This window comes from Lycorma delicatula, chromosome 3 (assembly GCF_047948215.1).
Source record: "Lycorma delicatula isolate Av1 chromosome 3, ASM4794821v1, whole genome shotgun sequence".
NCBI lineage: Eukaryota > Metazoa > Arthropoda > Insecta > Hemiptera > Fulgoridae > Lycorma > Lycorma delicatula.
Window position 1 is genome coordinate 98390761 of NC_134457.1, and position 26120 is coordinate 98416880.

Consider the following 26120-nt stretch of genomic DNA (forward strand, 5'->3'; position numbering starts at 1 on the left):
ATTATGTGATAAAAAGGGTTTGTCTTTCAGTTAATTTCTTAAAAGTTTCATTCCTCAACTTATAGGTCTTTAAATACAGCCCTTTTTATTATTTTGCCTTTGAATCTGAACACACCTTTTTGTTTACCTTCATTATTTTTTGTTTGAAAATTCTAAAATATATTTTTCCATTTATTGGTTTTATTCATGAGAGGACATCTATCCACTCTTGTATTGCCATTCTATCCACCTCTTATGAGTATGTGTTTGTTTTTAATGCAGAGTTGTTAAGAAAAAACTGATATTTTATCCAAATTTTTTATAATTACAGAGATAAATTTTGTATTTTATACTATTAAATAATATGGGTTGTTAATATTGTATTGCAAAAGTGATCATAAATGTTCAAATTACGAAAGAATTTTAGGTTAATGCAAGTTAATTGATGATAATAGTTTAACTAATAAAACTGAAATAAAATTTTAAAATAATTGATATTGTAGTTAAAGCTTTTATCCGCCGACTGATATTACGTAATGCTACGTAAAAAGCGAACACGTTTTCCCCATTTCTTTTATGATGTTTAATGTAATTCTATAGATAGTATAAAAAACAAAAACCTTAATAATAAAAAAAAGGCTTAGTCATGTTTTTAAATAATATTAAATTATTAGTGTACATTTTCCTGTCGTTTCAAATAAATGTTTTTTCTCATTCGCAGGCTATAATAATATATATTAACCTATTTTAATATACTAACCAGTAATTATGAGAATATTACTCACGAAAAATCTTCCTGAGAAGATGTATTAAAAAGATTTAATATTTTCATCAGGATGCTATAAAAATTATTAATTAATATTTCTAATTAGTCTAAATAGATTTTATGAGATAAAGACAATCGAGTTGTTGCATTAAATTTATAGGTTTTATCGAAGTAAAGATAGGCACAAAAAATAAAGATGTAATTATAGTGCAAATTATTGTAAAATTAATAATTTAATTAACGTTGCAAATATTGCTATACAAAATTTATGTTTTTTTATGTAATAAATAATATTTTATTCATTCATATAACCGAGACCATTAATGAATATACATTGGAATTTATTCGTTATAAATTTACTGTTCTTTAACCGGAAGTCGAATCCGGAACCTTCGGTGATATTAGGCAACCGTATTGCCGATTGTGTCAAGTTATTTCTTTGTTAAACAATTTAAAAAACTACATTAACCCGCCGGGTTAGTTTAGTGGTTAAACTCATCATCGCAAAATCAGCTGATGTCAGTTAGTTTAGATGTTAGTTTTTGACCGTTTCCTTTTCCCCCTTCCATTTCCCCTTTTCCTCCTTCCATTTCCCCTTTTCTTTTTTCCTTTCCCTTTTTCATTTTTGCCGTATTCCATTTCCTCCGTTTCACCTTTCCTTTTCCACGTTTACTCTTTTCCTTTTCCCATTTCCCTTCCTCTTCCCCCTTTCCCTTCCTCTTCCCCCTTTCACTTTTTCTTTCTTTCTCCTTTCCCCTTTCCATTTGATTTTCCGTTTTTCTTTTTCCCCGTTTTCCCTTTTTTATATTTTCCCCTTTTTACCTTTTTCGATTTTTCCCTATTTTACTTTTCCGACTTTTCCTTTTCTCCGTTTTTCCCCGCGCTTAAATCGGTCCAGTAGTTTTTTAATCTATAGCGGCGTAAACATTGAAATGGAATCGTAAAATATCTAGTATAGCGTACTTTTACGTTCAACAGACAGCGCTGCTTTTTAAAAACCGCATGTCACATGCATGTTTACTTGTCACATGTATGACATCTTAGGTATATGGAAACACGCGCTTATTTGAATTCAACGTTGTGTAAAAACTTCAAAGCAATCGGTGAAAAACTTTGGGAGATTTAAGATTTTGTACAAACGAACACTTACATTTTATTTATATAGATTAGTATCAGCAGTGATTCAGTACCAGCCTCTAAAAGTAGGAATTCTACAACTTATCTTAAAATGTTATTGTTTTTATCTATGGAAACGTTTTTGATATTTCTTTAAAATTGATATGTTGCCATCAGATACGTTTATCAAAACTTCCTAGTTCTTAGGGGGTGTATTCAATGTTCTGCTGAGTAGCATAACCCCATATTACTGTTTACTTCATTCACTCTTACTCTTATTATCGTTTCTCTATATTCAATCAAATTTCCTTCTTCACGATAGATTATTACATCTTAATCGGGTCTCAGTTCATATTTTACCTCCAGTATTCAGTTTTATACCCGTATAACCCAAAATTTATTTAAAAAGTATTCTTTAACTCTTTCTCAAATCCAGCTCAATGAGCTGCGAAGTAAATTTTTTCTTCTTGTTGGCTTCCTTTGCCTGATACAGCTTTGTTTTAGTCTATTGTATTTTGTTTCAAACTTCTTTGCTATTGAGTGTTTCTCAAATATATGTATTTCTCAATCCCATCTATTCTGCACATATATAATACTCGTATCTGTTGTAATATATTCTCATAAGTTCATCTCAAGAATAATGTTATTAAAAATATTTGTGAATAATTTCTAATTGAGCCTGTTTTCTCTTAATCCATAGATAGAATTGAGTTTTTTATACTCTGCGGCGGCTTTTTCCAAATTAATTTTATTTTGATAAAGCTATTTTTAGCCTTTTACTTTATATTTTATTACTGGAACCAAACCCAGTTATTCTTGGCCACAATAGAATAAATGATTATACTGTTGATTAAATTACGTTGTAGTATGCTCTCCTCAGTGTATTATAATAATAATAAAAAGTATACTGGTAATAGTAGTGGTAGGTAGTAATAGTTCTACGTGTAAAAGAAGTGAGTTTGTCACAGTAAAAGTTCATCATAACGGTTGTATTTGTTGTAGGTTGGTTTTAGAAGAAATGAAAGTGTTTCAGTAATGATGTTACGTAAATTTCACTTTACAAAAAAAAAAAATCAATCTGATCAGCCTGGTTATTAACGAAATCTAAAATTGTATTATCCTTCGGTAAACTTTTATGGAAGTCATTATAAACTGTTGTCTACAAAATAATGGATCCCAAGTCATTGTCTACTACATACAATGTATCCCAAATATATTCAGAACCTCCATAAAGAAATTTTCTAAAAATTATTTTATATTAAGAAAACACACAGTAAATCATAATTTTGTTCACACATACCGATTATCTAAACAATAACTAAAATATAATCAATTGTAACAACATAATTAATTGTGAAAATTGACTGTTTACCTACTAATCTACTATAAATTTATAATTATATGAAAAAAAAGAAAAAAATTACTAATTAAATAAAATAAAATAAAGACATATAACCCACCTAGTCCTAGTGGTTAACTCGTCGTCGAAAATGAGTTGTTCAACAGCTGATTTTTGAAATCGAAGTCAAATCCTAGTAAAAGCTAGTCGCTTTTATTCACGGATTTGAGTACTAGACAGTGAATACTGGTTGGTGTATTTTGGTAGTTAGGGTATTCAATTAACCATACGTCTCAGGAATGGACGGTCTGAATCTGTACAGGATTACACCTCATTTACATGTCATACATATCATTCTCATCTCTCTCAGCTGTGGGGGAGGGGTTGATTATTGTTCACTAGTTCATCAGATTTCAAGGTATACATTACGAAAATAAAATATAGCAAAGAAGAATGATCGGGAAAAAAATTAGAAACCAAAATTTGGGATTAAAAATTAATAATATACTCGTTTCTCTATTTAAATAACCATATTTTTATTAGTCAGTGGATAGGATGACTCGGTTAATTCTTCTTTGTGATTAATCAACTACATAAGCTTGAAACTAGTGCGGGGGAATATGGAATGGAAATTTTGTAAAGGATGAAAAAGAAATAACACATTTTCGGGCTTCAAAACCCGAATGAAAGACTGAGATGCTACCACTTCGTCAGAGAAATCAAAATTTTTGTGAAAAGATTAAAATGTATTTTTTTGTAAACTGAACTGTTTGAGTTTGTTTAAGATAAGAAGAAATACTGGGTGTAAAGTAATTGATTAATTTTCTAATTAAAATGTCTCTTAAATGAATGCGAAAAAATAATTTTGGTTGCCTAAAAAATTTTAATTGAATAGTTTATAACATAGTTTTTATATAAATTGAGGATATCGAAAAGGATATAGTTTTTAAATATATTAAAGTAAATGTTTAATTAAATAGCCTTTAGAAAAAGGTTAAACGTTGTTGGGATTTCCCTTACTTATGAATATAACTTAACGATAATTAAATATTAAGAGAAACACAATATTTAAATTTATATATATATATATAATTATTCATAATTTATAAAACACCAGATACACACCTACAAAGTAATTTTGATCTTAACTTCAAGTTAACATCATTTTCATCCTTTCTCACTTAAATGTTGGATCTCCCCTTGTTCTTCAAATTCATAAGGCCTTTTCGAATCTCTCAGATTCATTATCAGTTATTAAAACATTACAATTAACATTTACATTACATTTACATTTACATTAACATTTTTACATTACAAAACATTAGGTACTTCGTCTTCAAAGTTAATACTGATAAAAATTATCAGCCAGATGTTAATATCCAGATGTTTAAAGCCAACTTAAATTTTGAACAGAATGATCTATTTAAGTTTGTTTTAACATCTGCATGCTAACATATGGCTAATACTTTTAATCAGTCTTAACTTTGATGACGAAGTACCTCAATGTTTTGTTAATTGTAGTGTTTTATTAATAACTGATGATGGATCTGAGAGATTCGAAAAGACCTTATTAACTTGAACAAGGAGATCTAACATTTAAGTGAGAAAGGATATTTGATATTTATATATATACTCATATTACACTGCATAAATTGTCTGGCATACTTCTGAAGTAAGAAAATCAAATAGGATGGCTTTAATCGTAGCAGTAATTTCATGTTTTAAAGTCTATTTCATGAAAAGAAGTCCAATAGTTTACAACAAAGAACTCTAAATGATCGTCGTAGTTCATTTTTGCTGTTTTGTGATCCTGATAATAAAAAACACGCGCTTACAACGAGTTTACGAGGCGCTGTCAGAATGACCCACGCGCTTTGAAGTTTTTCTCTCTGAATTTTGAATTTTTGAGTTTTGAATTTTTTAACTCTGGACGATTCTACAGAATTATAGGCATAAGAAGAAAAAACCAGAACTTCTTGAACTTCTTGTTTGTTTACAGCCTGAAAATATTTTTAAGTACACAAATCTTTGTAACGATAACTTTTAGACTGATTTGTATTCATAAACTTACCTTGAACTTATTATTTTATAAAAACAATAGGTTGTTTTATCTTAATGATTTCAGAACGAAAAACAAGTAAATATGAATTCAGAGAACTTTTTTAATATTATTACAATGTTATAAAATCTGAATGTAGATTTTTTAAATGCAAATATTTAAATTCTTCATTTTAAAATTATTTTCTACATAGATTTTTTTGCTTAATCAAGAAAATTAAAATGATATATAACTGTTCCCATAAAAAAAGCCGGTAAAGGTTTGCATAACTTTTTCGGCTTCACCCTTGGTAAATTTTTATTTCAAATACACCGTAAGGTTTTTAAATAGTAATGAATTTATTATTATAATTTAAAATTGATTCTTTCAATTATGAAATAAAAATAGTAAACGACTTTGGAAATGGAATTTAGATAACAGATTTAGTAAACTTTTAGAATCGGTTTCTAGAAAGTTTTATTTTGAGATTCTGGCGGTATTTCACTAGGTGGTAGAAGGTATAAAATGTAGAAACCATTATTTACCGACAAAAAAAATAAACCAGTTGTATGATTCTCTTTTAAAAAAACATTTTAGTTAAATTCCCGCTTTTAATATAAAATCTCTTTAATGATGTTACAATAAAACTAATAAATTTTTTACCTGTTTTCACGCACAATTTTTGCGATCTACTTAATACTTTCAGATATCTCAGCGGTTTATTAACAGATTTGAACAAAGGATGTGCCGTTTTGTTCTCAATAAAAGTCTTAATATCTTAGTAAAAATAGATGGAACTAATATTCGCAAAGCTATTAACGAGTAAAACATTTTAGTGGCCGTCAATTTGGAATTTTAAAGGTAAAATTTTCAAATTTATTTACTTCTTTAGACATTTTTTTTAGTGTGCACGGGCACTAAATTTCATTAAAATATTTTAATCCGTGGTTTATTTTGATGTCCTGAAGTCCTGAATCAGTTCCTTATGTTTGGGCAACGACTCCCGGGATACCCCTTCGGGAAAAAATATATGGGTACCATAATATCCCCTTGTCTGATAGAATCGAAAATCAGTCCAAAGCTGGAATTTCCAGATATTTGGGCCAAATTTCACCTTTTTTGGTGAAAAGTTTTCAAAATACTGTTTAGAAATGATGATATTCCCCCTCCTAAATCCGATTGACTTACAACTTTAAAACTTTTAATCCGATTGACTTTTAAACAGCTTAATAAGTTCTTGTATTTTAGTAAACCTCAATTTTTTATCGCCACTATCAAAATACAAAAATGTAAAATGACTAAAACTGCCCCTTCCCTTTATAATTTTGTTAAAAAATTAATGCCACCAATTGCTACATTTATAGAAACGTTTTGAGTCATTTTCAAAGAATTTATTCTAAATCTGTGTAGGTATTAATAAAAAAAAGGAACAGGCCAACACATGTACATATTCGTACATCTTCTGAAGATTTATATAAATTGTTTTGTTTTTTGGACTAAGGGATCTTAAAAGTCGATGTTTATAAAAATTTCGGTATCCAAAAAGGTGGCCATTATATAGATATTTTTCCTTTATAGTTTTGCTGCTGCAATAGTAATATAACTATAACCGGGTAAATAAAAATAGTTATCCTGGATCATAATTATTCTGCTATTATGATATTTTAAAGAATCTGAGGGCATATGATTTTATTTGAAATCTGTAAAGATTTATGAGGCATGCTGTATTTGCGCGCGCGTGTGCACACACACACACACACACACACACACACACACACACACACACACACACACACACACACACACACACACACACACACACACACACACACACACACACACACACACACATATATATATATATATATATATATATATATATATATATATATATATACTTACACGCGTGCGCGCGCACACAATTCTTTGTCAGCCTAATTTGATATTATTTTAAAAATCTATATTTTTTAATCAATAATAAAATAATTAGTATTGTTTTTAAAATATAAGTTACGTTTGTATTTTCAGGTATAGGTTTTTTATTATTTATTAAATAAACAATTATGAACAGCGATTAAAAATAACTAATAACATTATTCTATTTGTTAAGCGAAATAATGTGTATACATTTATAGAAATATAACTATGAAGTTATTAGTTTAAAAGATTACATGGACGCAGAACTACCTTAATAATTGTTGGCGTATATAATGCGCATGCTCTTCTCCCACTGACTATAACTATGTGCGTTCACAGACCTGTTGCAACAGGTACGAAACAATCATTTGCTACACCGTATTGAGTGACAGTGTTTATCGTGAAGTAAGGTTAACGTTTTTAATTGATCTATTGATTTAAACAGTTTTTGTAACTAAATATAATACGTTTATTTAAATGTACATTGTCCAAGAATGAAATGAACTTGAAATATTTGGTAACTAGGTAAGAGGTTATTAATCATTTTGTTTTTGCACAGATATAGTATAGCGTAATCAGAATTTATTATCGTTTTAATTTTATTATCGTTTTTTTACACCGACGAAATTTCCTTTATTTATGTAGTAAAACAGCCAGCAGTTTTAGATTATATTCTTAAATATGTAGATTATGCTGTTTGAAGAATCAAGTAAATTTTAAGCATCTATGGTATAAGGCATAGATGCCTTATTTTATGTCGTTCTGCTGTACTGCAATTGCTGTTAATTCATTTACAACAATGTTACAAGGACGAAACGAATGATGAAAGTTTTATTATGAAAATTATTATTTGTAGTTACTTTATATATATCTTGCAAATTATGATTTAAGTGATTGTAGGCGGAACTTACATGAGGAATTTCTGACATTAAACTGCTTTTTCTTTGATGTATCAGAGTTTGAAATTATTATACAGGAGTGTGGATCCACAGCTAATTTTTTTCTCATATACAATTTATTTCCCGAAAAACAAATATCATTCGTAATTAATAATAAGGTTTCACAGGGAAAATTGATCTATAGAAAAATCATTAATATTTAATACTACATTGTAACTCGCCTAACATTATCAGAATTGGCATCACGTACTCTAAAATTTATTGTTTTTGCTGAAGTGTTGTACTAATTTAATATTGTACATGTTATTGTAAGGAACTGCTGACAAGCTACAGTTGTTCACATAGTAGATACGGTTTCAGCTTTGTAAAGTTGCATCCTTCCTTCGCGTTGAAGGTTAGCTAATTCATTATATTTAACGAATACTTCATGCGGTATCCAACATGAGAATACAAAACAGTATCAGTCAACCTTTAATTGTTTTGTCTAGCAGAATATATTCTTCAGAATTATTATTTTTATTACTACTCCGAAATAAACATCAGCTTAAATGTAAACTAATCGTACTGCATTAGGAATCCTTTTTATACGAGTGTAATTTTATATTCGGTTGATTTCCGTAGCGTTAAAATGACAATGTAACACTTTTAATGCATACCTATTGTATACTTTTTCGTTAATATCGTTTATTTGTTGTAGTTATTATTTTTTGTAAAATACAATGACTGTTATTATTTTTTGTTGTTTAGTATATATAAACTGTAAATAAATAATTATGAAATAATAAATGAAATTAAATTAGGCTTATTAACTGATCGATCATCCATATTTAATTTATATATTTAACTCTAGGTTTTTGGTAGAGGTCATAAGAAAGCTACCTATTTTAATGGGTACCATGATTCGACTTCCGGAAAATTTCGACATATCTTCGCGTTTCATATTCCCCAGACCCCAAAACCACCGTGAGCTCAAACTTTAACTATACATTTATATATGTATTTCACTTTCTTGTGGAAACTATAACTGCCGTAATTTTGCGCCCATTACTTTAAAATTGTTCCTTAAAAATAACTCGTCCCAAAATCTCGTTCGAGTTTGTTAATGGGAAAAATCGGACCATGGGGATGGAAATGGGGAGTTTTTTTCGAAAAATATCGCTATAACTTTCTTATTAAGTAACTATCGATTTCGTTTAAAATTTCTACTATGTTTTGGATAAGGGCCTAAAACTTATGTAAGTAAAGTTACATAAGTTACAAGGAGAGGAAAAAATTGGGTTTCGAAAACAAAAAAAAAAATCATACCTCCCTTAATATCCACAGTATCAAATCTATTTAAAGAGATTAAAGATATTTACATTTTAAGAGATTAAAGAGTTCTCTAAACATTACCTAAAACTTTTCTGAAACAGTTCTTGATATGACCAACCCTAACGGCTAGGGATGACCAAAATTTGCTGGAATTGTAAGAAGATGGGGCTTGTCGTATCCTAAACATGTGAAACTTTTTTTCATATGCAGCCATTGTCGTATTGAGTAAATTAAAAGTTTTTCTTAACTGTAAGATGGAAGTCTATTTTTTCCCTACTTAGCACCGGTGAAATCTACCTCTGCCTTTCAGCGTGCCGAAAGGGATTTTTTTTTATTTGTGTACTATTTTGTTTTTTATCATTTATGTAATTATTGCGTATGTTAATAATAATATAATTAAAATGGGATTATTATTTTATTTATTTTTTACAAATTACAAGATATTAATTTCCCGTTTAATCTTAAGTAAAATGTAGTTTAATAAATATATGGTTTTGTAACTTTAATTTTGTATTTAAGTTTTTTTCTTTTTTATTACAGATTTTTATTTTACATTTATTTAGCTTTAATATTTAATTTAAAGAAGTACGAACCGTTTAGAAAAGTCTCTTTTAAGAAAATCACACATTTTTAAACAAAAAAAATTAATCGGAAAAATCCCTTTGGATCTTATTAGTTTTGCGACTATCACTTCTAGCTCGCGCACTTTTCGATCGATTGAATTCATCTTATTTTATAGTATTTAAATTTTAATAACACTCTTAATTAAATTTGATTTTCTAAGAAATAAAAAAATATATTTATCCATCTATTATATGTTCTATCTATGTGTGTTGTAAGGTTTCAATCTTATGAATTATTTTGGTGACAGAAGTACAGGGGACGAGATTTGTGTTTGTAAATTGTGCAAGATATTACAATTTTTTAACCACCAGAGTAATTGGTATAATTTCCAATTAAATTATCTTTATAAATACTAAATTAAATTCGTTTTTTATCCATTTTCTTAATAATTCCCATCTATTTATGTTTCTCTTATTATTTTCTACTATATTTATAAATTATATATATATATATATATATATATATATATATATTTGTTTATTTTATAAATACGTATCATGTTAATCCTGTATATTCTTGTATCAGTCTCAATAAGTTTAAATTTAAATACTGGAGAAGTAGTGATCGTATAATATATATAAGATTCAAGGTTTTATATTTCTTATGCTATAAATATTATGCATCATCTGTCATACTTTGCAGTGAAGGGGGGGGGGGGTCTGGTTAAAAATGTTTATTATATACAGTTACATTATTATATAAGTCATTCATTCTGAGGATAAGAGAAGGGTCTCTTTAAGAAAGGCTACATCCAGTATCTGGAAGAATTATGAGCGATTGTGGAAGATTTAAGACACCTTAAATCATAATTTAAGTCGTGTTCGTTCGTCTCAATTTGTGATCTCTTTATGAGTAAATCGATCTTTTTTTTTAACTATTCCCACCTTCCATAACTTCCAGATCGTGTTCAGTGGGTTAAATGAAACATGGATCTATCCAAGGGTATTTCCCGTGGGTGTACTAAAAGCCTAGCTTAAGGCCTTAGGCGCTTATCGGGTAAAGTCTGATCTTTAGTACACACAAATTTAGAATAATCCTTTATTCTATTTATTTGTCTCGTTCCTCTCCCCCAGTAACTAGAAGCTAACATCTTATTACAGGTTTTTTATTTATTAATTTAATTTTGATAAGAAATTATTATGTAGCTTGTAAAAATTAGCAACAAAATATATTATTAAGACTTGAATGACATCATTTTTATAGGTTAATTAATGTGATTGTTTTACATCCTCATTTAACAGGGAATTGTTAGAAGAAAAGATCTCACGCGATTCATGTCGTGTTACTTATATTTGTTTGTTATTTAAGTGTTAGTATAGAACATGTAGTATTAATTCCTCATGAAAAATTCTATTCAAGGTCGTAAAATAAGCCTAGATTATTGACAAAGGTAGTTATTTATAGATTACTTTGGTTATGTTTGTACTATTGCCATGAAATAGCTCTTAATAACATTTTATTGCCTTAAATAAATTTTATGCTTTTTTATAATGTAAATTATATTAACGTTGAATAAAAAAGATTTGAATACAATTGTATTGGTTCCGAGAAATCATTTTTATGTAAAGTATTATTGGCTCAACATTTTTTATTGCAGTCGATTTTTAATATTTTTATATTTAACGATCTATCTTATTTACATACTAATTAAAAAATAAGCCGTAATTAAAGATTGGAAATGTTTTCCCCGCAATATTTCCAACTGAACTCTCTATTTTAAAATAAATTAATGATTAGTTTATGTTAATAAATTTAACATATATTCGCACAGTATATACTCTAGAGGTTTATCGATATTGTTAAACTGTTAATCGATACTTTTCAGTGAGATAATTTCTGCGTTGAATTTTAAATCTAGTTCCTGTTATTCATGGCTGTGACTTATCTCATCAAAAACATTTTTTGTAATTAATTATGAGATGTGGGAAGTAGTAAAAGTTAAAAAAAATTGTAATAAAAGATTTAAGTGTAATTTTTTTTGTAATCAAAAAGTGATAGTAATTATATAATTTGCTAGCTCGACCTTCTATTAGGGGATAAGTCCCTCATACAACATAATAACATTATTTATAAATATATATCGCATAGATACCGATTTTTTCAGAATTTGTAGTTTTTTTTGCCACATAAGCTTAAAAGCGTGTGCGTGAGATGTAAAAATGGAATTTTGTAGTATATGAAAAATTATCATGGCTTATCGGGGGATTCAAACCCGGGATCACCGGATCCCGGCGCGGGGGAGCCGAGTCGCTACCACTCCGCCGATTTCAGCAAATAAAATATTTGTATTTTCTCTAAATTTCTATAAAATATACTGATGTATGAAGATTTAATTTTTTAACGCAGTTAAATTGATGATTATGTACCACTATAGTGTACACACTTCATAGTATAATAAAAAAGTATGAATCTGAAATATTTTTACAAGATCTTAATTAAATTTTATTCTTTCATTGAATTAAAAAATATGTATAGAAAGATTTCTGAAATGGAAGTGTATAACTATTATATATTTATTTTTTGTTATATTTTTTATTTTATTTTTATTAGCCGGTCGGTCTAGCCAGGGAGCTCTCCCTAGATCCCCGGAACCGACCTAGGGGATTCCTAGTCCCTCCTCGGCTCACGGGACCGAACCCAGGACCACAAATCTCACTTCGCTGGCCATTCTCGTCTGTCCAGAAGGCTTCGCTCTCTGGACCTCATGGTCGTTCGTTACTCTCATGGTTGTAAGAATAATAATGATAAATAACAGTTAAGGCATTTTGGCTTTATAGAAACCTGAAAAAAAACTCGATTACAAAAGACAGAATAGTAGTAACAATGGAAACTGAAGTACACAGACCTTTGACGAGGAAAACTGCACAACCTATTTCAGTTGCCACGGTGACAGAAATATAATAATGAATTAAACGGATTTTTTTTCTTTAATGAATATTTTTAATTCGCAACTTCACCTTCAAGAGAACTAAGGCCTTGATCTAAGGCTTAAAACCTTCCCTGGGGTATCACATATGTGTCCTGCAAATTTGAAGGGGATCGGTCTGTTGGTTCTTACGTGACGATACAAACAACAGGCAAACAAACTTTCGCATTTAAGTGAGAAGCTTAATATTAATTTTTTTTAATATTAAAAAATATTTCGAAAGACTTTTTTTTTTAAATGTATTAATCAATTGTTTTATTAAAATATTCATCTTTTAAGATCGTTAAAAAATTAGTGGTTTTTTTTTCCATTTAAAGCTATATAACAGATGTTTGGGTTTTCCATTTATTTAACATAAAATTGTATTTTTAAATTATTATAAAGTATCTCTTATGAGGTGTAGAACTCGAAACTTCTTGACAGAAATAGTTTAGTGTGAAAAAATGTGAGTTGTTATATTTTCGAGTTGAATACCACCTGTGTAATCGAAGTTGTTATTCCTAGCGGGATTAATATTTTTAATATCGATTAAAAATTGCACAGAATTAATAAACTCATCATTACCTTTTGGTAAATGCGTTTCAATATTAGAAGAGCTGAATTTATACCCACTTAACCTTAATTCTGATTAACATTTTCATTCAGTAAAATATCATTACCATTTTTTTGTCGACTTTATTTTTATTAAATATGTAAATGAAGTTAATAAATAAATAAATATGAAAGACGTTAGAGCCGGATCTAATGCAATAAATAACTATTGACAGCCGTAGAAAAATTAACAGGCTTATAAAAGCTTTAAAAGAAATATTAGCAATTTTTTTTACAGTGGAAGGTTGTACATTTTTTGGATATTTTTCTATCCAGTCGAACTTTTACACCTAAGGTTTTGCATTCGCATCACTATTCTTTGAAATGCAATAAAACAATATTATGTACATAGTTTTCTTATGTATTATTATTATTAAGTCTGATTTCTAAAGTTCCCTTTCATGTTACATTTCAGTAATTTGTATCGCACTTTAATTTTATAAAAAAAATCTTGCTTTTTTATATTTATTCCTTTTAATTACAACAGATTTAATTATTTTTATATGGTGTCTAATGTGATAGAGGAAAAAATAACACTACTTCTTTTGCTAATAATTCAAGTAATTTTTTGTATTTAAAAAGCGGTAATAATAATAATAGAATTAGCTCTTTCGACTTTCTGTTAAAACGATTAACAAGATAATATCTGAAAGTCGCTGATTCAACAAATAAAATTTTACATACATATATTTTTGTACTGAATTCCGACCGAGTTTGGTTGATGTACTGAATTTTTTTTCCAGAATTTATAGTTAGTTAGCTAAAAGACTGGTATTTTTTTCTTTGTAAAATACATATAACATTGGGTTATGCCCAGGATTTTCTCATTTATGCAATAATAACGTTGTATTTCTTTTGTGATTTAAGTAAAAATAAATTATTATAAATCTTCTCTCACGTAGATCGTCTTAAAACTTTATACCCAGAAATCATTTTGTGCGGACAACTATTTGAATTAACGTTTGTTTCTTTCAAACAGTTCAGCCTGTAAATTAAAATAGCTAAGTCTTTGCTGTCCGTTTAGTCTAAAAAAAAAAACAAACACAGAACTATGGATTTGATGTGGGCATCAGTAAAACATTAGAGTAGGCATGAATTTGGTACGCGAAGGGAGCTTTTAAATTTGTTCTTATACGAGTAGTTGTGTAGATAAAAATGGATTATTTGAACAAATATGGTGAGAGATTAACTCCTGTCATTCGTGACACAGTATTAACATTTCATTCATAATAAAACTAAGTAAGTTAGGTTGTCTGAATTTAGTTAAAGGTGAACAGTCTGAAATTTATTTCAGAAGAATGAAAATGCATTGAAGATAGATAAATTTTCATTATTATTTAATGATATTTCTGACAAAAATTTTTTATGAAATGTGATCTACTACTACTACTAAAATCCGAATTTTTAAAGGTAATTGTATTATATTTTATAATTATACGGGTTTAAAAATTTCAGCCAATTTATTAATCAGCTGAATTTGATTGTTAAAATTTTATCGTTTTTCATTATAATATAATAAAAAATAAAATGAGTTAATTATTGATTTATGGAAGTTAGTAAAAGTTTAAAAATGAATACTGGAATTAGTAATTGATTATAAATGTTTTGTGATTAATAGAGTTATATGTAACTGGATATCTGTTTAATTATAATTCAGCCAAATTTTTAAATTTCTATTTTTTTTGTACTTACGTATTAACGCCACCGCAGCTACAGCTTTATTTAAAACAAAATAGTCAATCGGATTTCTGTGGAAAATGAACAGTCTCTTTATTAATTTTAATAAATGGTTATTTATATTTGTTTATTTTATAAATATAATTTAACCAAACTTAACCTACGCTCGCTTCGCTCGCTAACCTCGACTAATTAGCAGGAGTGTTTTGATTATTTAAATAATAAATAATTGCAATAATTACTGAATTTATTAAATAAATACTCAAAAAATTACTGTGTTAATTAGTCAAGGTTAGCGAGCGAAGCGAGCGTAGGTTAAGTTTGGTTAAATTATATTTATAAATTAAATAAATATAAATAACCATTTATTAAAATTAATAAAGAGACTGTTCAATTTCCACCGAAATCCGATTGACTACTTTGTTTTTAAATAAAGCTGTAGCTGCGGTGGCGTTAATACGTAAGTACCTTTTTTTTTAAATTTTTATTTCTGCGATAAAAAAAATATGGTCACTGATGAAAATGTGGACGTTAGGTTCGATTTTAAGGAAGTATTCATGAATATAATATTTATTAAAGTTTCACGTGAGAGAAGATAACAGCCAGATACGCAATAAAATAATTAACGAACATTTAAAATTTATTTTTATGATCTCACAACTATTGGATATCATGATATTATTTAATCTAATGGCTATTATTATGACCTAAGAAATATTTATACATGTGGGCTATTTTAACAAGGCAACTGATTAGGATGATGGGATAGATGAAAAGATACCGTACTTAGGTCAGAAATTGATGTCAAGATCAATTAATTGACCTATAAGCCTGCATCCCTAACAATTGGTAGGTTTTATCATAATCTATCAGCCGCTGTTGTTTCATATCTTAATATTGGCAGATTTACGTATAAATTTTTAAATGAAATTTTTACTTTTTAATTACACCTCTACCACATCTCATACAACTTACAACTTTATCACTCTAGACTCAAGTTAGAAGATGGCACCCAGTAAGTTAAGAAAGAACACAGTAGAATAATTTGACATACTGCTGATACGTTGATGATAATTATATATTTTGTATCTGACTTTTAAAAAAATTGTCATTATTTTTTTTATGTTTCTTTCAAGGTATCGACAATTATTTCTGTGATGCATTTAACATTACATACACTCGTATTTGTGGCCGCCATGTCGGTTACATTTGCTGCAGTTGCGATTTCAGATTCAAAACCGTCAGCTGTCTGTGGCCAAATTGAAAAATCTGTAAGTAAAAGAAAAGATACTAATAGTAATTGTAGATAGGCTAAAAATTCTTACCACGCATACGTTAACGCTAATGTTTTTTATAAATATATATATATAAACAAGTAATTTTGGTAGTAGAAGGTATGCATATACAGTTACACAAGATTTAGAGGTCTAAGAGAATGACAATAATTTATTTTTTGTTTAATTTTTTATTATTTTCCTGTATTTATTTATTTATTTATTCTACTTTCTAAGGAGTTTTGTACAATTTTTTTTTTGTAGAAAGAAGAAAAAATAAAAATAGAAAGAATAAAACTAATTATGTTAAAACCTCATTCATTTTTTTGTACATTAACGTTCATTAAAATAAATTCAATATATATATATCCAGTTACTGTTCAGTGTATGGTCTTACACGTTCTTTTCAGTTACTCTGCACAAGCATTTACAATAATCCGTATACGCACAGGAATCGTATCTTGTACTTCTTAGAAAACTATTTCCACAAATAAATAGTCTTATAAGGAGTAATCTTCGGTAAAAATTCAGTTACTAAAAAAGAACGGGTGGTTTTTGGTTTCTAACTGTGATTATTATCCAGCCCCCCCCCAAAAAAAAAACTGATACTCCTGTGTAAAGCTCGAAGGGTAATGGATAATTTAATTGTACAACTTATTTTTAGAATAACAGCAAATATTTGCATGAAAATGTATAAAAGGTGGTTTAAATTTTTGGTATTTCACAAAAACATATTCTTTGTTTAAAAAAATCTCGCGAGAAAATTTTTATTTTTAATCTTTTTTTAGTTTATTGTGAAGTAGAAATTTGAAAATGTCATAGTATTAAGACTTTTCAGCTAATAATTTTAAAGTAGCAAAAATTAATATTATGAACTTTAAAATAACTGATTTTTGTGAAATAATTTTTGTGAAAATTACTCATACGAGTAATTTCAGTGTCTCGTATGACCTAAACATATTAATATTTATCAAAATCGGTCGAAACTTATGAAAAAAAGGGTTTATTTACAATTATACCGGTTTTTAATCGAAACACCAAAATGCTGAAAAGTTAGTCTTGCTAACTTTTCTTATTGTTAAAAATATACTACGTTTAAATCTTAAAGTTTTTCTGTAATGTTTTAGAATAAAATAATACAACTTAAATGAAAGTAAAATATATTTCGTTTACGTATACTTTAATTAAATTTAAGAGCTATAAAAATTAATTTTTTAAATTAATATACCGGTGCTGTTTAAAAAAATTATTTCGTTAAAAATTGATTGATTGAGATAGTATCTGCTATCTGCAGAAGGTATTTTAGATTTTATTTGTAGTAGACAGTTTTCTGCTTTTGTTTTGAGATACATTTTGATGGCGTGTTATTAGGTTTTCAATTTAATTTGGTTTTTGTTTCAGTGTTCTAAACCGGAAGAATGTTGCAGTGGTTGTTGCCAAAACAATAAATGTTCAAATTGTGAGTGTTAAAAAATACGCAAATAACAGAAAATTTGAAACTTTATTTCCCAATGAAACAAGCACACAAAAATTACTTATCGGCTTCCTGTATACATTGTCCAAATAATTAATGTTGTGACTTTGACTTTAAACTGAACAATTTAAATCATAACCCGTGCATTTAAAAAAATTATAATCATAGAAGATAATATTAATGAAGGTCATAAGCAGAAAAAGAAAATAAGAAAAATTCTTATTTTGAATAAAATAAATATGTTCATTAAAAAAATATTCATATAAACGTATCGCGCAAAGACAAGAAAGTATTTTTATCTCACGAACCAGTTCTGGTTAGGATATCAACTGCATTCTGTTGGCAAAATGATGCACTACGTTGAATAACTCTAAACAGAGTACAAAGAAATAAATTTAACAAATTCATATTCATATTTATGTATTCGAATAAATATATTTCTTATTCGTAAACTTACAAATAATTATATTATTAATCATGTTATTTGTTTACGTTAATTAATAACATAAAAATATTTTTGTTAAATTCTTTAATTTAATCATTTTCTGAGTATTATCCGAAATTTCGTTTTCGTGCTTCAATTATTTATAGTAATTGCATTAATTATAATTAATGAAATGTATTGAACACTACATTATGTAATAATAAGCTCAGTAATTTTTTTTAGGCATCTTCATCATCATCATCACTTTATATTTTTATTCCAAAGTGGAATATAGATTTTTTTTGTGTTTCATTATTCATTTTATAGACACTATTATATAGGAAACATTACCAAACTGAGCTAAGTATGAATGATGTGATGGGCCCTCATTGATCCTGAAAATGAATCAAATTCACCCTACTGTATGTTCATCAACATAATAAATCAAAGAATGGTATGATGTAAACCAAAATATTACTTTGGAACCACCTGTTGATCTAAGTGAGAGCTGTCGTCTCTAGTTAATGATCTGAATCAAATGCAGTCATCAACTTGTTAACAAAGATGAAATGATCGATCGATTCTGGTCACAATTTTTCCATAAGTGTAGCTGCAAAAGTTGTTCTGTGAATTTTTTTATTTTTTCTTTAATCACTTTATAGGTACATACATAATTTCCTTTGCTGAGTTGAAACATTGTATACTATGCAAAATTTTACTTCAAGGCAGTCTACAACAGCCACCAGTCAAATTGCTTTCTCTTAGTGTAATAATGTTTACCTTTCAGGAAGTCATTGTACATATCATCCTCATTCATCCTCTGAAGTAATACCTTATGGTAGTTCCACAGGCTAAACAGAAATAAAGAAAGGCAGTTATTGTCATGAATAAAGTGAAATGACTTATAGGGCTGGACCTCATGTGTGGTGGGCTTGATCTGATAATATTTAGCTATATATTCGACTCTGTGAAGGAGCAATGGGAATCCACTTAACTATGTTCCATTTGTAGGTCTATCATGAGATGTTTGTTATTTTTGAAAACATGATTTTAAGAAACCCAAGAATCTGGTTCATATCCACTCAGTTACAATTACTACAACTATTACAATTATGGTACTTAAAATAATAAGTATTCAATAAATTTTTCTAAATATAAAGAAGAGACATTTTTTCAGGAAAGAGTTTTTTAATTATCAACATAATCTTCTTTCAAATCTATAGACTTAATCCAACAATGTCAAGTCTTCTGATCGCATCCTTGTAGTGTGATTTATTACACTTTGAAAGTCTTCAAAGATTTGTTTTTATAATAACTTCTTCTCTTCGTGTAAAGATCTTTTCAGCAAACCACTTCTTCATATTTGGAAACAAATATTACTCCGAAGGTGTTAATTCTGCCGAGTAGGTAGGTCGTGGAAGAATTTTGAGGATAATTCAAATTTTATATTGACTTTGTGATAAAAACCTTATTTTTTGTCTAATACAGTTTTGTTTCTTTAGCTTCTCATTTAGTTGATCAGCAGAGATGCATAATATTGCCCAGTTATCTTTTTACCCCTCATTAGAATCTCAGTGAAAATTATACCACGAGCATCTCAAAAGAAAATAGCCTGCTGATGGAGTAGTTTTCACTTTCTTAGGAGCAAATTTCTTGACTGCAACCCAAAGTTTTGACTACCCCTTGGTTTCAATTCATTGGATAGTGATGTGTCTGTTTCATCAACGATTATGAAATAGTGCCCAAAACTCCACTCGATTACATTGAATATTACTAAATCATGTTTACTTGTTCACATTTTTGAACATTTGAGGACAAATGTGGCACCCATCTTGCGAGCAGTTTTAGTATTTGTAATTATTTGTATAAAATATGGAACAACAACTGGCATTGAAATGCCTGTTGATTTAGCATTCTCATTCACTTTCAGTCTTGTCTATCTTCCATCCCCATATCATGGATTTTTTCATTAATCTCTAGAGTTGTGTACCTCGACAGGCCATCCAAAACATTCAATGTCATTTGTGCTAATACGACCACTTCAGAAATAACCAAAACACTTACAGCTGTAAAACAACACTGTAGTTGTACGCTGCTTTAATCGATGAAGCTGACTCATCATAATATTTATCCAGCTTGATTTTTGTTTACTATACAGTTTTGCCTTTTAAAAAACAATGTTTGATCAACACCAAAAATTTTCTTTCATCCATTTTTAATAAATCATATTATTTGATTGAGACAAATGACTGCCAGGAACAGAATTATGAATGCTTCATACTTTAATTTGACCTCCTAGCAGAGATGCAGGAAAATAAGGAAGACATCTGAAATGTATTACAAGTGCCATCTCTTGACTTTGCATGGACTTCTCTGAAGACACCACTGTTAGATAATATATTTTTAAATAGTTTGGTATTACTGTATAATAGACTAAAACGCTACTCGTATATAATTTCTTGTACAAGTAGTTTAAAAATTATTAAACTTCTACATTTTTTTTTTGTATTTAAGAAAAATAAAACTTTTTTATTTGTTCAGTTAGACCAAATTAATGTTCTTCTATATAATAGTACTGACCATATATTTTTTAATGTTTTTTCTATTGTCAAATGCAATACCTAGGATTAATACCGTACTAGATTAACTCTATTTCACTATGTTTGATAGTAAAAGGTAAGAAGAAGAAAAATTATTCTATTAAAAGTAAATAGATATATTTCATGTTTTAAATATATATATATATATATATATATATATATATGAGGTCTGTAAATAAAGTAATGAGACTGGTTCAGAGAAACCTTTTATTTACAATCCAATTATACATGGACTCTACCACCTTTGAAATAGTTTCCTTGGGAAGCCATGCAACGCTTCAAACAGTCTTCCCACTCTTTGTAGCAGTATTGGAACTCAGAAACCGGAATTTTCTTCAGATGTTCGGTTACAATTTTTATGTTTTCTACTCTTCCAAAATGGTGTCCTTTGAGGTGTTTTTTTAAAATCCGTAACAGGAAAAAGTCGCAGGGACTCAATAAAGGTGAATAAGGTGGTTGAGGAACTGCAGGAATGTTTTTCTTTGTCAAATACTCATTAATTGAGAGTGCAGTATGACAAAGTGCATTGTCATGACACAGCATCCAGTTGACTTTGATGCTAGTCTCACGCGGACAACACTTTTCCGCAATCTTTCAAAAATTTCTCTGTAGACATATTGATTTACTGTCTCTCCTATAGGTAAAAACTCTTTATGGACAATGCCATTACTATCGAAGAAACAAATTACCATGATTTTGATTTGCTCATTTTTGCTTTTTTGGGACGTGGTGAGTTTGAAGTGTGCCACTTCTTGCTCTGGCGTTTTGTTTCTGGGTCGTACTCTTATTCAAATATTCAAAATTCATAACCAGTAATAACATTTTTTAGAAAATCAGGATCAGTTTAAATTTGCCATAGAAGATCGCGGCACACTTCCACCCTGTTGTTTTTTCTGTTCAACAGTGAGGTTTTTTGGGATCAATTTTACACAAACGTTTTGCATGTCCAATTCATTTGTCAAAATTTATGGACTGTGATACGGTTCAAATTCAATTTTTCTGCAATCATTCTGAGACTTCAATCTCCGATTGTACCGTATCAAGTCTCTGATTCGCTCAATATTGTTGTCGCCACTTTTTGACGTTAACGGTCTTCTATAGCATGGATCGTCCGCAACTGATTCACGGCCAACTGAAAATGCTTTAAACCACCTAAAAACTTGGGCTCGTGATAGAGCGTCATCTTCATACGCTCTTTTCAATTTTGAAAGGGTTTAAGTAGCATTCTTACCGAGTTTAACACAAAACTTGGTTGCACAACGTTGTTCATAATTAGTATTGCTCATTTTTGTAACGCGCAACAGAACTTGTTTCACAAAAAGTTTTTTTACGTCTCACGTGGCAACAATAGATTAAATATATTAATACCTAATATAAATCAGCTGTTCATATAATTATACGTTTGCTAGTAACTTTACGATGTTGCCACTTTGGCTGCCAAAAAGGAACTAGTCTCATTACTTTATTTACAGACCTCGTGTATATATATATATATATATATATATATATATATATATATATAAAAGTTTTATTTCATTTAATTTTTATATTTGTTTAAGGTAACCATTCACCTTGCTCATTTCATCACTGTCCACACGGAAAAGAGTGTTATTTACATAAAGTGACTTGTGTAGCAGCTCCTTGCAATCCGATACCTGCCTGTAGACCGATTGATTCTGATTATGATACAGAATAGAAGAATAAAGTTTATTTAAATAAATATAAAACGAAGGGTTATATCTGGATGAACTACTAAATTATAATAAATAAATTTCATAAAATTATTAATCTTATAATTAATTTAAAATAAGTATAACTTTATCATCAACGGAATCTAGATTCTTTTTGTTTAACAAAAGAAATAGAGGTCGTTTCATTCGATTTCGGCTATAGCAAAGCTACAACTTTACAACTCTTAAAGATGTTGTCTGTCAGAATGTAAATACGAAATAAGGTAAGCAATGATTAAAAAAACAATCTAATCTATACATTATGGAATTATTAAATTTCTTTTCTTTTTTTTTACCTTTTATTCCATGAAACGGAATATTTAAATTACCTGCATCCTTCGTTATAATATTATCAACAATTTTAAAGCTTATTTTTTTGTGATTTAAGATATTTTTTTTTATATTGTAGAAATGTTTTACATCACCTAATAAAATTATTATTATTGCCTATTACTAATATATTACTTGTTATAATTGAAATTAATTTAGCCTAAGAATTAAAGATTTTATTCTAAATACTTGATTATAATTATTATTACGTTGTTATTTTATTTTTGTTTTTTTTTGTTAAATTTTATAAATTTTTATGTATGTTATTGAACTTTTTTAAATATATGTTTTTTATAAATTTATCGCCAATAATCAAGCAATAATTTTTGTACATTAATGATTATTTACTTTTTCTTTCAGTTATAAATATTTTTAACTAATATATGAAGGAATAGCAATATATTCGACAATCTTTATATTTGTGCGACTGCTGAAAGGTTATCTAATTTTATAACTGTTGTATCCCATCAATTTTTTCCATTAAAATATTAAAAACTTTGTCTTAATCCTGAAATTGGTATCGGGTGCATGAAATAGAAAAAAGTAGAGCAACAGAAAAAAATCGTGGAAGCCGTTTTAAATAAATCTAATAATCATATTAGTTAAAAGATTTTGAGGAAGATAACAAACATAATAATTTAAAAGTAGAATTTCATTACATATTCGTTAATATAGAATCTTTTATTAAAAATAGAATGCATTTAGAATAATCATAGGTTTTAAAAAATATTATCTGTTATTAATTCCTTTAATTATTTATGTTATGGACAATTTTCTATCACAATTTTCCTTCTTTCTTAATAAAGGTGTGTTGACTTGAACGTAGTGTTAATATCAACTACAATTTGAAGATTTCCTTGAAGTAAGATTATTTTGTTGCTGGCAATTTCAATATCTTACTTAAAATAAAACTTCTGGTAAAAAAAGGGATAATCCCTTCACCTCTAAACATGTAGGGGATAATTTAGATCCTATAAATATTACCAGAGTATCTGTATACATTGTTACTGGTTATTAAATAAAATGTTAAATGAGTTTTATTAACGTTTTGGTTGTTATAAATCTGTTACAAACGAAGCATTAAACGCAATTTAAATTTTAAACGTAATAAACAAATTCCTGCCCCACGTTTTTTTTTTTTTAATTTTATTTCTTGTTGGATTTTTGAATTTTGTTACTTATATCTGAAAACTTGAAGTAATTATCAAAAATGGCTCTCACCATTGTTTTTTCTTCCTCAGATTTTACTTGATAATCACGTATCATGTTTGTTCTTGGCGATTTTAAATGTTCGGCCTACTTATAAATAACACTTTCCGACATACTGTTTTAACATCTCTAGTGAATTTCGGCCGATTTTACACGTTTAGAAATTAAAACTTTTGTCTCAGCCGTTGTTCATGGTGCTCGTTTGAAGAGGCTGACATTTTAAAATAAACAAAAGAGGTTATTCTAGTACTAAAGATTCTTTTTGGATAGAGGATGTGTTTTAGCCAGGGATGTTGACTTGAACGTCAGTCACTCCATCTTCACTTCACCTCGTTAAATAGTGTTTTGCTGTTGTAATTTGTTTATCTAATTAAGAATTATTTAAAAATATTTAATTAAGATTTACTCTATTTAAAAATTAACATTGGATTCAATATGTTATTTCAAAATGGTAGACATAAAGATTTTTTAATCTTTCTATAGCATTGAAAAACAGGATTGTATTGAAATCCTGTTATTATTATTATTAACTATTACGAGGGGGCGGGCTTATTATGTACAAACGTTACGCCGGTGTGTTTCCTCCCTACTGCGTGTTTCATTTATTTTCTTGCATATGAACAATAGCTTTCACTGATAATTATACCTTGTTCTTCTAAATAATTTCAATAAATTGGGCCTTTATAATCCGAAAGCATAGTTATGATTTCTTTTATGGCAGTGTATGTAAGTTTTAAAATTTTTACCTTGCAAGTGAATTTGGATATTTCCATTCCAAACACTGACTTTTGGATTCTGGCTCAAAATGATGAATTCAAGTTTCATCATAAGTTATTATACGATCTAAAAAAATCTGATGTAGATACCAAATGCTGCCACCAAATTTAAATTACATATAAACATTTTTTACTGCACTTCATTTAAACTTATCTCATCTGAAAGTGAGATACGATCCTCCAATTCTTTAATAAAGTGGACAGTTACACAATTGCTAAAATATACATTTTTATTAGCATCAAATATTTATATAATTATTCATTCAACAATCTTACCTGAAATATTAGGTTAGAGTAAAAGTCCCTTTATTATCTTTAAATAAACTTAAGTCTTATATCTATCTAATACTATGTTTTTTAATTTATGATGTTACCATCAACAAAATGAAAACAAAAACGAAACAGAAGGTTACTAAATTTTATAGCGATATTTATTACCGAGTAAACTGAAACAAATGCATAAATAAAAATAATACGATTCTAAATTATAATTTTCAATTATGTTAATATTAAATAATCAGATTTTTCACCAAATCTGATGTGAACAATGCATGACTTCCTTGTACGCTGTTAAATTACATGTACACATTTTTAAATATACATAAAATTTTATTTAACTAATAACTTATGATTTTTTTAAATTTTATTTAATTTTTATTATTGAATCATTATTTATTGCAAAAGTGTTTTAACAGTAACAGGTTGATAAATCAATATATTTAAATTAAAAAAAAAAAGTTAAAAAACGGAAATGAAGTCGCATTCGAACCGATGTGCCTTCCCCTTGTAAGATCCATATATTTAATTAATTAAAATTTTATTTGGCTATAACTCTGGAAGCAATGAAAATAAGTACCACTTATGATATATCTTTGAAAAGTTCTCAATGAGAGCTTATTACTGCAGTTAAAGAAGTTCACAATTCAAATTTTTGGATTTTGAGTTTTTTTGGACACTTTTGGTCTAGTCGATTGCAATCCAAAGGGAAGGTGCACAAATATATGTTACAACAGTCCTAAATCCAAATTTCAACATCCTACGGCTAATCGTTTTTGAGTTATGCGAGATACGTACAGACGTCACGCCGAAACTAATCAAAATGGATTCAGGGATGGTCAAA

At 28.3% G+C, this 26120-nt stretch overlaps 1 protein-coding gene across 3 annotated transcripts in view; it reads left to right on the top strand.

The window, feature by feature from the left end:
- Nucleotides 1-23301, top strand: part of LOC142321814 (uncharacterized) — a 39647-nt gene extending 16346 nt beyond the window's left edge. The window contains exons 1-4 of one of the 3 annotated variants that reach the window (XM_075360224.1): nt 7535-7680; nt 16320-16454; nt 17859-17916; nt 22515-23301. In XM_075360224.1, coding sequence (XP_075216339.1) covers nt 16341-16454; nt 17859-17916; nt 22515-22651 — 309 coding nt within the window. In that variant the 5' untranslated portion in view covers nt 7535-7680; nt 16320-16340 and the 3' untranslated portion in view covers nt 22652-23301. Of the gene's footprint in view, nt 1-7534; nt 7681-16319; nt 16455-17858; nt 17917-22514 lie in introns of those variants that run through there. The other 2 variants (XM_075360222.1, XM_075360223.1) reach the window with 2 other exon arrangements.
- The last annotated feature ends 2819 nt before the right edge of the window (nt 23302-26120 follow it).